The sequence below is a fragment of the Haemaphysalis longicornis genome, unplaced genomic scaffold (genome assembly GCF_048455015.1).
Source record: "Haemaphysalis longicornis isolate Haplotype H1 unplaced genomic scaffold, Haemaphysalis longicornis Haplotype H1 scaffold_1, whole genome shotgun sequence".
In the NCBI taxonomy this organism is placed as follows: domain Eukaryota; kingdom Metazoa; phylum Arthropoda; class Arachnida; order Ixodida; family Ixodidae; genus Haemaphysalis; species Haemaphysalis longicornis.
This window is the reverse complement of record NW_027526203.1, coordinates 257,845,657-257,862,225: the sequence shown is the minus strand read 5'-3', so window position 1 is coordinate 257,862,225 and position 16,569 is coordinate 257,845,657. Positions and strand designations below refer to the sequence as shown.

At 49.0% G+C, this 16,569-nt stretch overlaps 1 protein-coding gene and 1 pseudogene across 1 annotated transcript; one reads left to right on the top strand and one right to left on the bottom strand.

Annotated features, from left to right (window-relative positions):
* Positions 1-5,120: 5,120 nt before the first annotated feature.
* LOC144158707 (uncharacterized) lies at positions 5,121-11,074 on the bottom strand. The gene is made up of 2 exons (XM_077689770.1): positions 10,304-11,074; positions 5,121-5,726 (listed from the first exon to the last, which is right to left on the bottom strand). Exons 1-2 carry the CDS (start codon positions 11,069-11,071, stop codon positions 5,121-5,123), a joined length of 1,374 nt encoding a protein of 457 aa, XP_077545896.1. The 5' UTR covers positions 11,072-11,074.
* A 3,796-nt stretch (positions 11,075-14,870) lies between these two features.
* LOC144158700 (E3 ubiquitin-protein ligase RING2 pseudogene) lies at positions 14,871-16,272 on the top strand (annotated as a pseudogene).
* Positions 16,273-16,569: the final 297 nt, after the last annotated feature.

The following is a 16,569-nucleotide window of genomic DNA, read 5'->3' as shown; positions in this document are numbered from 1 at the left end:
GGTCTGCTCGGCCTTTACAAATTGTGCATTCAGCTGAACGGGTAAAATCTGCACTGCTCCTCTACCCCAATATATGCATCCGGAGAGGAACAAAGAAAGACGAACCCTTCATGTTAAGGCCATCCTGAAGCAGATCAACAAGACACAGCCACTACCCGAACTCTACTACACCGACACCAGCCTCCTAAATGGGACGGGTGTCACCGTTGTCGTAAACGGAAGTCCTGCCCTCATTACAGCAGGCACAGAACTTGACCTCAACGCAACCGCCGATATGGAGACAAGGGCAATCGTGGGTGCTATAGAGCACTCTTGACAGTGTGTGCCAGACCCCGGTACCGTGTACATCTACACCGACTCTCAGGCTGCATGCCGACAACTTCTCTGCAACCGAATGCACAGAAATAACGCTCATATACTCAACAAGGGCCTCATTTCAAGTCAGAAGTGCTACAAGGTAATCTGGATTCCTGGGCATACCAGGAAATGAGAGCGCACACGCACTCGCCAGAGCGTTAAACCACCGGGCGCCTGAGCATGCACTTCCACTTTCAAAGGAACGTAAGATGCAACCAGGACCTCAAGAAGCAGTTGACACCAGAGATCTCCTACGGACAGCCCGCAACAACAGACAAAAGCACTCAACGCCACACGAAACACTCACTCACCGCGAAGCCGCTGTACTAAGGCAAATTCAGACAAACACGCTACCTACTGTACACCTCACACACCGATCCCAACGATTACCGGGTACCCCCAAGTGTCCTAACTGCGGGGACTACCCTAGCATCTATCATACTCTCTGGACATGCATACAGAACTCTAACCTTCCCACCATACCTAATCCTACCCCCACTTCGCGGGAAAGGAGGCGGACCGATAGCGCAGAAGTGCAAAAGACACTCATTTAACGCGGAGAGAAGGCCTTGTCGGCTCCCCGGGAGCTCCGGAGATGGGGATCCTTGTGAAAAATAAAGTTATTTTCTTCTCTGCACTCGTGCTCAGCGGAAACAAAGCTTCTTTGTATCAACTCGGGGCAACAAATAATCACAAACCAACAGCGGTTGTTTGACACTCAATTGTAGCTTAACCTGTTACTTAAAAGAGTACTGACACCAATTTCCTGCGTTAATATTATTGCACAGTTCGCTTCCTTTATTCAGCAGAATACCCTGGCTTAAATATTAGCGGTCTGCGATGCGAAGAACATACTTTAATTGGATCTCATTTATCGCGCCGACTGAACAGCGCGCGGAGCGGCACTCAACAAATGGACATCAGCGTGACATCATACCTTGAAAGCCAAAAGAAGTGACGCGACAGCGCTCGTCAAAAACTCGCGACGTCACTTCGATTGCGCGGCCCCGCGAGCGGCGAGCGGGCGCCGGCGCATTCACAAACGGGTGCACGTAGCCAGAGCTAGAGGCATATGCTGCCCAGAAAGGCACTGTTGGCAAAAATAAAGTTCCACACACGGGAACGGAAGCGATAATATAGCCCGGAATCTCAAGAGAAGTCGCCATCAGGACTTTTAAAGACGATAGTCTTTCTTGGGCTACTTAAACCCAGAAATTTTGGTCTGTCTGTACGTCTGTATGTCTGTCTGTCTGTCTGTGTTTTTCTTATTACCAGTCTTCAACACACACTTACAACACGAAAATAACCACACTGCATTTGGTACAACACACACCGCCATTAACATACCAGCCGTGCCTCCGGCTAAGCTTTGTCATTTAATCATCACTTTAGAGAAATTAACGGCTCTAGAAACTCCAACCAATCTGGTACTGGCTGCTGGACTCTCAGCCCCTCAACGAACTGCGTGACACTCTCCCGCAGAAACTGCCGGGCCGGTCGGGCATCCACGTCGCCATGAAGCCACGCCATGCGCGCCCTCCATATGCTGTGAAGGCCCAGGAGCATTATTAAATCGTAGGGGACTCTTTCGTTATTCTCTGTGGGTAAATACCGTATACCATGCGGGGTAAGTCTTTGTGTAAAGTTCGCTGCATAACATCCCAAAAGTGAACCGCCATCCAGCAGTGTATAAAAACGTGGTCTATGTTGTCCGGTTGTTTACATCAGTACCCCACGGTGTATCTAACCCCTTTTCTTTTAACCATGTTTGCACAGTAAGTGTCCCCGAATGAAGCTTGAAAAAAAAAGGACTTCACCCCCGGTTTTACAGCCATACGCTTAACTCTTTTCAGTACATCCTGCTCTGGGCTTTCTTTGTACAGTTCTCTATATCGCGGTATCGGGAACAGACTGTCGCAAACATCTTTATATAATTTTCTACGTGACACTGTACTCAAATATTCCATCGAAAAACGAGTTGACAGAAACCTGAGTGACATGACAACTTCTTTAAAATATCCTGAAATCCTTTCCTGTATGTGCAAACTGGATACGACAAATTCCGGCAGTGCTAGCCGCACCTGGCAAACTGTTCGCAAAAAAGGATCGCTTGTATCGCGAAGAAAAAGGAACCTATTCACCAACTGGTGGACAAACAGGTGCGACAACCCAAGACCGCCCTCCTTGACGCGTCTAAAAAGGTTATCTCTACTGCACCTTTCCCATGTAGATGACCAGATAAACACAGCAAATGCACGATGCATTTTCTGTACATTCAAACGCGAACAGTGCAACACTTGAAATTACAAACAGTCGCTTTAGCAAACATTGAAAGAAAAACCCCTTTCCACTTTTCTGCCCTGTCGCGTATGTCCTGCGTTCGGGCACGCCAATACGGTTCGCTGTCCTGGTAGCACTCCAGCGGCGTCCCTAGATACTTAACGGGACTGGTTTCCCAGCTCACGTTGGCAAAAAATTCCGGTGTCAAAGACCAGTCCCCATGCCAGAATCCCAAACATTTCCCCCAGTTTACCCCACTACCTGTAATTGACCCAAAACGTTTAACAATGTCCACCGCTTTTGTAACACTATCCTTGGTCGTACAGAAAAGAGCAATGTCGTCTGCGTAGGCCAGAAGTTTTACCTCTGCCTCGCCTAGCTTAAACCCGCGAATGTGTTCACTTTCAATTATATTTAAGCAGAGCGTTTCGATATACAGGCAGAAAAGAAGTGGGCTCAGAGGGCAGCCCTGGCGCACCGACCGTTCCACGCTAATGGGGGCCCCCAGCGTCTTGTTTACAATTAATCTCGTGGTGCACTTCTGGTACGCCAGAGCCACCCCCTCCTTGATGACTGTTCCAACGTTCACATGATCTAAAATCAGCAACAATAATTCGTGGGACACACAGTCAAACGCCTTCTCCAAATCAAGCTGGAGAACAGCCACGTGAGCTCGGGCAGCGTCGCAGCATTCCAGCACACATCTAGCCTTGTGTGTGTTTGAAAAAATAGTGCGTCCTTTTATGCCACACGTCTGGTGTGGCCCTACAATCTGCTTGGTGACTGTTTGAATTCTTTGTGCAAGCACCTTCATAAAAATTTTGTAATCGACATTTGTCACTGGATATAGGGCGATATGCTGTAACATGTTTAAGTTTGTCCGTGTCCTCTGTTTTAGGTATGAGTATCGTGTGCGCTTCTCCGTAAGAGGGTGGCAATGCCTTTAGTTCGAAGGCCTCGTTAAATAGTGCAGCCAAAAGTGGCGATAAATCGTTTTTGAAGGCCTTGTAAAATGCTGCAGTTAATCCGTCTGGACCCGGTGACTTTCCGTTGTTCAAACTATCGATTGCACATTCAACTTCAGCAACCGCAATAGGCTGGCTTAAACTTTCTTTGTAGTCTTCATCAATCCTTGGGAAAGCACTGATAAACTCGGTTTTAAAGGCATCCACCTCATCCCTGCGGAAGGTAAACAAATCTTTGTAGTAGTGATGAAAAGCCCGTTCAATCTCTTGCTGATCACCCGCCACCCGTCCTTCCCACTCTATCTCCCTTATATGATTACGTCGAGCGTTCGCCCGTTCTATACCCAGCGCACGCTTGGTAGGGGCCTCTCCACCGGCTAATTGGTCCACTCTCGCTCTCACGAGGGCTCCCCGGTAGCGTTCATCATCAACCGCCTCAAGTTTCTGTTTCATTTTTCTGACATCCTCACTAAACACTCCAGGCGCATTGCACTCTTCACGGATAAGTTTTTCTAGGTTTGACCTTAGTGTCTTTTCTATAATTTTCTGTTCATATCGTACGACAGTGGACCTCTCAATGGCCCTCATTTTTACCTCTTGTTTACAATACTCCCACTGTTCACCGATTTTATCCCCTTCTATTTTCCGAATCAAACCACTCACTTTTTCAAAAAAGATTTCATCCTTTAGTAACTTATCATTTATTTTCCATAGCTCCCACATGAAAGGATTGGTCCGTTTCTTGTATCCTAGATCACACACCACCAGGCAGTGATCTGAAAATGATACAGGCTTTACTTCGTACCCTTAACATTTTTCAATCAAATCACACGATACATACACTCTATCCAGTCTAGCGTGACTGACTCCTTGAAAATGTGTAAATTGCACCTCCCGTCCTCCCTCTAGACATTCACCCACATCCACCAACCCAATAGTATTCATTATTTCCTGCAGCACAGCCGTGCTCTCCTCACAAAATGGCCGATTACTAATCTTATCTCGCGTGGATAAGACGCAATTAAAATCCCCTAGTACGACAAGGCGCTTGTCTGTCAACAGATGCGGCCTAAAGTTATTATAAAATTCAGCCCTTTCTCTAACTTCATTCGGCGCGTACAAGCACACTATTCGCCACTCTTCACCACTCAATACTACATCGCATACAACGAGTCGCCCTGACAAGCCAGAGCACACCTCTCGCACTCTAAGCCCCGGCAACTTTTTCACCAATAACGTGCAGCCAGCAGAAAAGCCAACTGCGTGGCTGACGCACACATAATACCGCGACGTGAAACGTTGCACCATGCCCCCGGTCTCCTCCTCCCCCTCTACCTTTGTCTCCTGAACCGCTAAAACGTCTACGTCTAGATATGTTCGCAGGCGGTGCACCTGACTCTGCCGTCTTTTACTCGAAAGACTGCGGACGTTTAGGGTAGCTAGGTTCAGAGAAGACATTTCCCCGTGAAGAAATGGAAACCGGGGGCATAATATTCACCGCTCACATCCAGCGCGTCGCTAAGCGACGCGTTTGGGCCCCGGGTCGTCGAGCTGTTTTTGAGACGCTCCCGACGCCTCTACACTCCTGCGTTCCACCGCGACGCTTGGCTTAAGCCGCGTCGTCGAGCGGCGTCCCGGCGCCGTCTTCATCGGCGGCTCGTCGGCCTGAACTGCAGGGTCGCTGACGCCACCCTCGGCAACGTCGATGTGGCACCGTTTGGTGACCGGGTTCCCGAGCACGTCCATGGCGTCGGGGGCGTAGTTGACTGTTGCCTGGGCGTTCGTTCGGGTGCCACCGTCTTTCGACAGGTCATCCGTGGGAGCCGGAGCTTGCTCCGGCACGTCGTTGTCTCCTCCGCCTGCTGCCGCTATGGCCTCGCAAGCGTTCGTTGACGTGGTGGCCTCTTCCTCCGTCTTTTCCTGATCTCCCGTACCCTTGGCTGCTTCCTCGGCCTCTTCAGCATCCATGAGGTGTTCCGACGCATCGTCGTCACCAGGTGGCCCAACCGCGCTCGCGTACGACCTCGTGCACTGGGCCTCAGCATGGCCAAAGCGTCGACACAGGGAACACCGAGACACTTTGCACTCCCGTCTCACGTGCCCTTCGCCGTTGCAGCGAAGGCACTGCATGGGCCGGCCGGGCACCACGACGAGAGCCAGTTCTCCGGCAACACGAATTTGGTGAGGTAGGTCATCGATCTTTACTCCTGACTTGAGCTTGAGAAGCACAGTCCTCGTAGTAGAAGTCTTTTCGTTTACGCCGGCGACCCGCCAGCGTTCCCTCGTAACCTCGCTGACTCTGCCGTAGGCACGAACGCTGAACGGATGTCCTCGTCCGCCACCCCATGCAAAAGCCAGTGGAGCTTCAGCTTCACCTCCTGATTCTGTGGGTCGATGAAGAGGCAGCGACGCCCCTTCACCTGCAGCTTCGTCGTGGTCAGCATTTTCTTTGTCGCTTCTGCATTCCTAAAAGTCACAGCCCAAACATGATTGATTTGATAGGCACCCAAGGAAATTACCTCGGGCAGTGCACCAAGTTTGGCCAGAGCGTCTCTGAAGTCTTCGACTCGGTATGGTCGTCCCTTTACATCGGCGTGAAGAAACACGGTGTTGAGCACAATGCGTCCGGTAGGCAGCGTCGGCAAGATAATCTGAAAATCCTGGTTTTCCTTTCCTTCGGTCCTGTTTCCGCGGTCGGCGTCGACCGCTGTTGCCGCTCGAAACGAGCTCATGATTTCACGACCGTTCGCCTCGGTGACCGGAAGTGGAATGCCCGTCTGTCTGTCTGTGACTCGATTCAGCCACACGGCCAAAGTAAAACAAGGCCTGCGCGTCTTTATAGTCAGAGCTAAATGTGCCCGTCTAAGTCCGGTGTAATGTTCATACTTGTCAATATTGTTGAAGAACAACAAGACATTACGCATATATAAGACAACAAATTAATACAGAAGTGATATTTGCAGAGTTCCTTTATAAAAAATCGTACATGTTTGATTTTTGCGAGATTAAATACTGCATCAACTGAAGAAAAAAATATCACTCCGCCGTCGCCTGCTGTCGTCCGCGCCATATAGCTTCTGGCGGGATTTGAAGAAATCAAGTGGCAAGAGTTACGAAAGGTTCCACTGGATAGGTTCCACGTTCTGCTTGCAACGCACGTGGACTAGGGAAACGCGGTTATATAAACGTTGAAGTAGGGCACCTCGACTAACGCGCGTCTTCGCCGTACGGCAGCGTTCGCATCGAGACACCCGGTCTGGAGCAGTGGAACGCGGGAAATTTAAAGTGATTTAAGCAAACCTTTGGCGTCTTTACCTCGGGAGGAGCGCGACGCAAGAGGAACAACATGACAGGTGAGCGGGAAAGCGAAGGGAGGCATTTACTTCGCAAAAGCCGATAAAGACTATCGTCTTTTGACGGCATTTGCAACGAAAGGAGCAGGTACGCGGCCAATTTTTATTGAAAGCGGTCCGAATTTCCCACGCAATGGTAGGCCTCGCACCTTCAGGCAGCTCAGCCGTTCAGCTCCGGCGGCGGCGCGGTCGAAACAACGCCCCCACGGCCTCCGCAGGGTTTTGACGTCCGCACAAAGCGGTGAGGTCATGCCGGGATTCTGTCATATGCGCCTTTCGGGATGAAAGCCCAGGAATTCGAAACAAACGATTTTTAGGACGTTCAATGTAATTTATTACCGCGCGCTAAAGTATTTAAAGTGTTGTTTCGGGTTCGCCAGGCCATTAAGCATCAATAAAAGCAATAAAAGTGGAACATAAATTTTCGTGTCAGTACTCCTTTAAGAATGCCTGAACGTAAAGGGTAGCTCTTTTCGAGTATTTGTTACTGTACTCAGGTACTTTTAATTTTTTAGTATTTAGTAATATCCTCAGTTACGTTTTAACCTGGTACACAGCAACCTAAATACTTTTCATCAGTGTCTTGTATAAGCCCGCGTGTGGGCTAGTAACATGTTCAAGTAGAGCTCTCCAAGCTATTTAATGGATTTGAACTGTTCCTCAAAGGTAGATGGGTCGCTGCGGCGGCAATTAGCTCGATGGGTGATTTGGGGGTGTTTGTGTACTTGCGCACGTCCAGAGTTCAGGTTCATTGTTGCGGTATTGGTGTCAACAGGAACATTTTGAAGCGCGTGGAAGTCCGTCCATATAGTGCTGTGATGGTAGTGTGCCTGTTTGTGCTGGTCAAACGAGGACAGCGTCCGGGCGGGAGAACTTTATAGGGTAGAAAAGGGCATTCGGTCGATTTCTGACGTAATTAGTGGCTTCGTATGGGGTTGGCCGCTAAATTGGATTGGCAGCTGGATTGAATTGGCTGCTGGATGCGTGGATTGGCAGTTTCCTTTTGCTTCACAGAACCAGGGCCGTTGTACTGGGGCGCCGCATCATGATGAGCAGCTCGAGATAAGGCGTGAATCTCTCATTCACTTTCACATCGTGTCCAGGGGCTCAAGTCACTGTAGGATGAAGCGTAGGACAATTGCGTGTGATATTGGCGAGTGTGTGGCTGGTGTAGGGTTGTGTATGGTTCTCCTCGGAGATTATGAATTTCACATACGCTGTCAGTCATTATGGCTAGTTTCGCTTCGTCTTGGAGTGGTTCTATGGCGTTGACAATAGCTTGAAGATCCGGAGATGTTGACTATGGCGTCGGAGCGTACGTGCACAAATGTTGCGCAGAAGACGTCGCTGTTATCAAGAGTTGAAATTACTGTAATTCCTTGGAGAAATACATTCTGGCAGCGGTTTGGAACCATATTTTTGGATATGACATTAAAGGTCATTGTAGATGAACAAGACCAAGGTGAAAGCTCTGGTGGAATGTGCCGGAGGAAAGTGATGTCATGGCTTAGACATGAGAGGATGACACCACCTTAAAAAGGTGTTTGTAGTCTTTGGGTTCACGCCCAGTGGAGTGTGTCAATCTTCTCGTCAAGTGTGTTAAAGGCGCCAAGGGAGTTTAAGAGGCCATTTCGGATTAATCTTGGGGTGCTTGCTATGACACACGTGGCGTTACAGGTAAGTATTTCGAGTTTCTCGTGCTGAGTTTTTGTCAAATAGCAATAACGAAGGCCATATGCGATCCGTGAGAATATGAGCGCTTCCATTATACTTTGCGACCCTCGTGTTCTTTTAAATCAGCATTGCGGCGGGTCACTTTATTTGTCATGCTGAGAATGTGGTTGACTTGTGCAGCGATGACTTTCAGCTAGGTTGTACCCGTTCCATTCAGGGTAATGTGAAAGCAGAGGACCGTATTCAGCATTTCCGAGGAATTTCTTTACCTGTGAATTGGAGGCTCGAACCGAAAAAATACGGGTTCGGGTACGGTTCGGGTCAATTCATTTCATTCCGGTTCAGTTCCGGTTCGACTAAAACCGGCTCACGAACCGGTTCCGAAGCTTAACCGGTGAGCGAACCGGTTCGATGAGTTTAATTACCCGTAAAGTGAAAAACAAAAATGCTTCGTAGTTTAAGGTGACCATCCAAATAAAACATAAACAAAAATTAGAAATACCGACAACAGTGGTGCAGTGTAAAAGACAACAATACACTTTTGGGCTAGATATTAAAGAAAACAGAAACAGTAGGGACGATTCACCAGCCACTATCTAGCCAAGCCTTTATATCGTCTTAAAGACAAATGTTGGGGTGTTCTCAGGAGAGATGCGACACGTGTGTCCGGTTCACATTTTTAATTTTGACGAGAGATTTAGGTATAGCTTATGCACGGAGAATCTCCTATGTTTATTTTGCAGGAGAAACGAAACTTTCCTTCTCTAAAAAAACATCCCAAAGGCGCGTTGGATGAATCTCGTGAAATGCGGAACTTCCAAGCTCTTGCAGCTATCGGTGCAGATTTTTTTTAAACATTACACATTTTGAAATTGCCAAAATATCAGGTTCTGTTTCTCAGAATGGAAACAACCTGGAGAGTTCATTTTTTTTAAATGTCATATTTCATCATTTCCCGTACAACGTGCCAGTCTTAGTTTCCCTAGAAAAATGGTTCAATTTGAAACATGCACTGCACTGCAGATAAGCCGGGCATTTTTAAAGCTAAGCTTTCCATGCCTCACTAATGGCGCTGTTCGTCGCGCAAAACACACCACAGGAAAGACAACTTTACACTTCGCTTGAAAAGGCACATCACGCGCCTTACAAAAATTAAGAAAAAAACGCTACCCATGATCGGAATCGAACCTGTGTCCCTCGGGTTATGAAGTCGACGTCTATCCCACTGCGCCATTCCTTTTTTATTTCTTTTTTTCTTTACTGCATGGGAAACGAGCCCTAGTAGCTTAAAGTCCCACCCTAACTACAATAACGGTACATTGACTAATACATTTTAAAAGTCAGACAGGCACACACACGCTTCAAGAAGATGCTGATTGTTGGGTTTAACGCGCCGACGCAACGCAGGCGATGAGGCGCGCCGTAGTGGAGGGCTCCGGATTAATTTTGACCACCTGGGGATCTTTATCGTGCGCCGAAATCTCGTACACACGGGCGTTTTTGCTTTTCGCCTCCATCAGAAAAGCGGCCGCCGCGGCCGGGAATCGAACCCGCGACCTCGTGCTCAGCAGCGCAACGCCTTAGCCACTGAGCCACCGCGGCGGGTCGCTTCAAGAAGATGCAACCAGTCCGGCGGCTGCGATTGCGCCGCATAGACACTGTACACAAGCGCACATTGTTCGCGAAAATTGACTTAGTTTCACGAGGCTCCTCGGCATGGCGGTCAATCATGCGACACTTCCATAGGCTAAACAATCCTATCAGCACGAAAAGGTCATAAGGCACGGAACAGTTCTTCATCACTGGCAGGCATCGTATACTGTAAGGGGTGATGTCTATGTCCTTTTTAAGAGTCCGCTGCAGAACATAAAAAAAAAACACAGCATCCCGACATAAAACAAAGCAGTGATCAATTGTCTCCGGCTGGTTACACAAGCGACAGTTAACAGACCAAGGCACATATACACCTTTACTATTGAGCCATGTTTGAACAGGCAACGTTGATGTGTGCAGCTTAAAAAAGAAAGTTTTTGCAGCCGCTTGGATGCACATTTTCTTGACGCGCTTCAACGCACTGTCATCTAAAAACATCAGATATGGTTGACAGTAAATGGGCACTGGAAATAAACTTTCAAATAAAATGCCGGTCAATTCTTTCCTGGAGAAACTGTACAAATACTCGAGAGAAAAACGCACAATAAGAAACTTGAAAGTGTCAGCAACCTCTTTCAGAAAGCCCCAAAGCGGCCTAGGATTCGCGGGGTGGGTTGGAGCAAATAAAAAAGGCAAATGAGCACTCAATTTATGCTGAATAAAAACTTTTACAAACGGATGATCAGCCGTTTTGATAAAAAAGAATCGCGAAATGAGCTGGTGTACAAACAAATGCACCAATCCAACACCACCAGACCTTAACGGGAGGAAGAGGTTATCGCGGCGCATGGGCTCCCACTTGGACCGCCATACGAGGTAGCCAACACTCTGTGAAATGCTTGAACGTTATTTCGTGCGCAACTAAGGACCTGTAGAACATAAACAAGTTTGGAGACAAGAAATACATTGCACAGTTCTGCACGCGCAAATATAGACACCTCCCGCCCCATCCATGCCTGCGTTTTACGCTTCACTAGAGTAAGTGCAGAAGACCAATGAGGTCCACTGTTCCGAATCTGATGTAGAGGAACCCCAAGGTACTGTATTGTTTCAGAGTCCCATGTCATATATGCCTCCATATTGACGTGGCTGCGTACCCCATCAGCCCTTCCAAAAACCTCTTTATTTTTCAAGGTTCACCTTGGCACCACTTACATCGCAAAACCGCTGTGTCAGCATCATTACCTCCAAAACACTTTTCTTGTCCGTACAAAAAAAGGCAATGCCATCTGCATAGGCTAAAACTTTGACTTCATAGTTTTCCAGTGAGAAACCATGAATGGCGCTGCTTTGGAGAATACTAATGCACAGGCTCAAGGTACAAACCGAATAAAAGGGGTGACAACGGGAAACCTTGCCGCACGGAAGATCTAATGGGAATAGGTCTAGAGAGTTCGCGATTTATAATCAACCGGGTCGTACAGCTTTTATAACAGAGAGATATGCTTTTATACAAGGCTTCCCCGAGCCCAGCTGACTCCAGAAAAGCAAAAAAGGAAAGGATGGCTAACCCTGTCAAATGCTTTGGCAAGATCAATTTGAAGGAGAGCAACCTGCCCAGCACCATAGGATACGCACTCCAGTACTGAACGAGCAATATGGATGTTGGTCTGAATGCTCCGCCCCTGAATACCGCAAGTCTGGTTCGAACCTATCAGCCCCGACCTTACGTCGAAGCAAACGGCACAGCTGCTCACGATACTAGCGAAGCATGTTGCATCCTTTGACGTGAGTTCCACCACTCTCAAACGGACGACTGTGGCTGCCCATCGAATTGAGACGGAAGGCTCAGCGATTGTGCGCCGGCGACCATACCGCGTGTCGTCAAATGGAAGGAAAATTATTGAGAAGCAGGTCGCTGAAATGCTCAAGCGCGACGTTATCCCAACAGACTTGTGATTACAATCTGTAACCTGCGTGCCAGCACCTTCGCGAATATCTTGTAATCCACGTTACACAGAGATATCGGCCTGTAGCCATCCACGCTTTTCAACTTTTCTGCGTTGTCACTTTTCGGGATTAGTACAGTATAACCTTGGTAAAACGTAAGAAGCAGCACATCGAGTTCATAGGCCTTTGTAAATACCTCATGTAAGGCAGGTGCCAGAATACTCGAGAATTTTTGGTAGAACTCCGAAGTGAGGCCAGGTGACTTATGGGTTTGCAGGTCTGAAATGGCAATTCCCACTTCTTGAAGCGTAATTGGTCCTTCTACAAGAGCCCGCTCATCGTCACTGAGCTCAGGAAAAGGCTGGAGGAATACATTAAAATCAGGCGTTTTACAGGTACCCGTGTTGCCATTAAACAGTTTTTCATAACGGGCACAAATGCTCCAAGTATACTGCTTTATTACCGTTTGTCTCAAACGATAAACTAGGTTACAGTGATTTTATAACATTCGCCACCTTTGCGATAACACAAGTTTAAAATCTCTTCAGCTGAACAAGGTCATCAAGCATTGGTAACCATTCAGGTGGTTCGCTTAGCGCCTTGTATACCTCACGTATGTTGACCATACTCTCAATGAAATACTCTCTGGCGGGCCGTGAATTGGGATCGGCATGCCTGTCAGCCATCCTTGTGCGCCACAAGCTGTGCATGCTGATCAACATAAACATGTCTAAGGGCACGCGCCTCCTGTATCACACACAGACAGAAAACGGATCCCGAAAGGGTTTATGGGCAGGTCTTTTTTAACAGTGCGCTGTAGGATGTCCCAGTGAAATCTCGCGTCTGAGCAGTCTAGAAAAATGTGGTATTCCGACACGGTCGAAGCAGTCTGAATCTTGGACTTTGACTCAGGTTGCACGGGAGAAAGCTTTGAGTTTTAACCACCTGAGGCGTTTTTTTTTTTTTTTTCGAAATGAGCCAGATCCAGAAAGCGAAACTGAGTCGGATAAGACTGCACTGACAAGAAAAGCTCGGTAACTTTCCGCTAAAAAAGAAGTGGCAAGAAAATAGTTGACGTAACGCCCTGAAAACGTGTACGCAGATCGCATCGAAAATTGAGCCAGATCCATTTGACCAATGGGAGTCCGCTTTTGGCTTGACTGTTTAGACGGTTTTTTAGGTGTTTCCGGAAGTTTTTTTTTTTCTTTTAGGAGCTGGCTTATTATGAATTCAGGCGGCAATTAGGAGATCGGCGAAATATTTGACCCCAGATGTCAATGACGAAGTGAACGGAAGAAAATGTTAACGAAATGAAACTGAAAGATGTCAAACAATGATTTCATTTCGTCTCACTCATCCTTACGAAATAACTACAGTTATAATAATTTTTTTACTTGCATATTTACCATTTTCGTAATTAAATAAATAGCCGCAGCTTACAGCACTGGTAAATCCCCCCCCCCCTCCCTGTGAGTGTACGAACCACTTCATTGAGGTGAAGAAGACATGAGCAGCCTTTTTGTGAAGAGCTTTGGAAATTCATGGTAAAGCAATGAAGAGCTTGCTTACTTCATGAATGCCTTCAGGCTCGCCCAAGAAAATTATCTTAAGGAAGAATTCGAAAAGAGCTACTAATGGTGTCAAGAGGACTGTCCTGTTCTCGTGGTGTAGTTATAGGGTTCTTGAAGCCCTGCTGCATATTTTATAGCGTTTTCCACCAAACCTGAATCGCACAATGCTTGGTAGTCAATTTAAATAAAGTTTTCATAAGAATGCCGCATCAACTTGCGTGTTTCAATTCAATATGGAATTGAAACACGCCTCATATATATAAGGCAAAGTCAAATTTATCACCCAAATATTGCTCGAATTCACGGCATAATTTTTAATTACTTGTGGCCATGAACTTCCCCTCGCTCACATGTAAAATATATCATATAATAGTATTGATGGCGTTGCGTTTGGGTCAGGTAACAAACTGCCTCTTGTTTCTTAAATTCGCGTTAGGGGGATCTGGCTCAGTTTAAAAAAAAAAAAACGCCTCATCTGTCTCTTAGGGAAGAACTTTGATTTTTGCGGTCCAATTTGATTAACAAAAATTCAGGGAAGCTTGCACTCACGTTCAAGGCATGTATGGCGAAGCTGTTGTAGGTGACCATTGACGGACACAAAGTTGAGTTTTAGTATCGCTGTGGTGTGGTGGTTGACGTCGGCGGCATGGCATTTCAATGACCTTATGTTGAGCAAGGCCATTGAAATGCCATTCGTTTTGGTCGACAATTTTGTACGCCACTCTGCAAGCGCGACTTATCGTCTCTAGCAGCTGCTTTGCACGCCGAGCCTCTCGAAGTGCAGCCTCTTCCTCGGTCGTGCGAACTATCCGCGGCCGAGCCATGTGGGGTAAATCATCACCCACAGCAGCTTCGACATTCAAGTCGCGGCTCTTCTACGGTACCGAGCGCATGCGGACGACGACGCAAAGACGAACTAACGAGAAGAACACAGTACCTTTATTTCCCACCAGGATCCCCTAGTCCGGAGCTCCCGGGATAGTCGATAGGGCCATCTCTGCGCGTTCGATCAGTGCCCTTTGCACTTCCCCGCAAGAGTCGGCCAGCCTCCTTTCCCATGGAGTGGGTGTAGGATTGCGTATTGGGGGAAGTTTGTGGTTCACTGTGCAAGCCCAGGGCGTATGATAGAGGCTGGGATAGTCTCCACAGTTAGGACACTTTGGGGAGAATCTCCCCAAGTGGGAAATTGGAAGAAGAAAAAAGCGTCGTTGGCGTGATGCTCGCGATGCTGGTTCGTTGAGCCTCGTGCAGTACTGTCCTGGCGACCACAGCGGAACAGCGGTCAGCACAGCCGCAGTTCCATCCGAGATGTCGTCGTCGGGCAGGGAAACGACGAACCCTACGTGGGAGCTCAGCTTGTACGAGCTCAACCGGACGCCTCAGGAGCTGATCACGGACAGCACCGAGATCGCCGTGTCGCCGAGCAGCCTGGAGGAACACTTCCGCTGTGGCATCTGCCTGGACCTCACCGAGAACACCATGGCGTCCATGAACTGCCTTCACCGGTTCTGCCAGGAGTGCATCGTCACCGCCCTGCGCCGCGGGAACAAGCAGTGCCCGATCTGCCGCACGAAGCTGGCGACGAAGCGGTCGCTGCGGCAGGACCCGAACTTCGACTCGCTCATCGAGAAGTTGTACCTCAGCGGCGGCGAGAACGAGGCCCACCAGGAGCAGCTGGTATCCAATGCCAACCGCCAGCCCTCCCAGGTCCTGGCACACAGCGTCGAGGAGGGCATGAGCCCGCAGGCCCTGAACCGAGGCCAGCACGTGCGGAAGAACGGTGGCGGCGAGGACGACGGGGGCAGCGGGCCGACCGCCTCGTCGTCCACTGCGGCCACGGCGTGCGTCCCCATGGTCGGCACTTCTTCGGCCGGAGGAGGACCCGCGGCCGTACACGGAGGGGGGGCCAGGGCCCCGAGCACACCTGGGGCCTTGTCGGCCCCGACAGCCAACAGCACGGCGGAGCGCGGCCACGCCCCCACGGCTGGTGGTAGGGGGCCCTTGGTCCCCCATGGCGGCAACCCACCCCCGCGGCCGACTGCGACGCCACGCAGCTGCAGCGACGCCGCCACGCAGAGCAGCAGCAGCTCGAGCAGCGTGGGCTCCTCGTCGCCTCCGCGCAAGCGCCCCAAGACCTTCGAGAATTCGCCTGTAGCCACGGAGTCCACGGGGGGCGAGACGGAGCAGACAGAAGGAACCGCGAACCGGGAAATCGAGCTGGTGTTGAAGCCGCAGCCGCAGATGATGCGGGAGGACTCGAGCGCCCAGGAGCGCTACATCAAAATCACGGCCAAGGCCAAGGTTGCCCACCTGTACAAGTATCTGGCCATGCGGCTGGCGCTGGAAAAGCTGGAGCGGGACGCGTCGGTGCCCCACAGAGTGGCCCCTTTCAGCCTCTCCATCGCCATCACGCCCGGCCAGTTCGCCCCGCTGCCGGGCAGCATGACCCTGGATAAGGTCAACAAGAAGTTCTGGAAGTTCAAGAAGCCCCTCGAGCTATACTACTGGCACCACCTCAGGCGCAACTAAAATTAAAATAGAAGGAGGAGGGGCTTCGTCTTCTCACTTTTGTCTTCCTTGTATTTTCAGCGAGGGCCATTGTGACAGCAACTCCCCCTCCTGTCACCACCTCCGTACAAGTAGTACTAGGGTACTTCCAAATGCAAGTAATACTGATCCCCAACGTTTGGCTTTTCGCGCTACATGTGTTCTCTTCGCGCTTCGTTGGGAACGTTGGTAGGAAATTAAAGAAAAGCATATAAAACTTTTATCTGTGCCCTTTTTAACGAACCTCAAGAATTGAATGCCAGTACAAAGGCGAGGTTA

What these genes read in the sequence shown, in the direction of transcription:
- LOC144158707 (XM_077689770.1), bottom strand. Translation starts at nt 11,071, where the DNA reads ATGCGCCGCGATAACCTCTTCCTCCCGTTAAGGTCTGGTGGTGTTGGA. An exon ending in AGTCAATTTTCGCGAACAAT is followed by an intron (nt 5,727 to 10,303) that starts GTGCGCTTGTGT and finishes CGGCCCATGCAG; the next exon opens with TGCCTTCGCTGCAACGGCGA.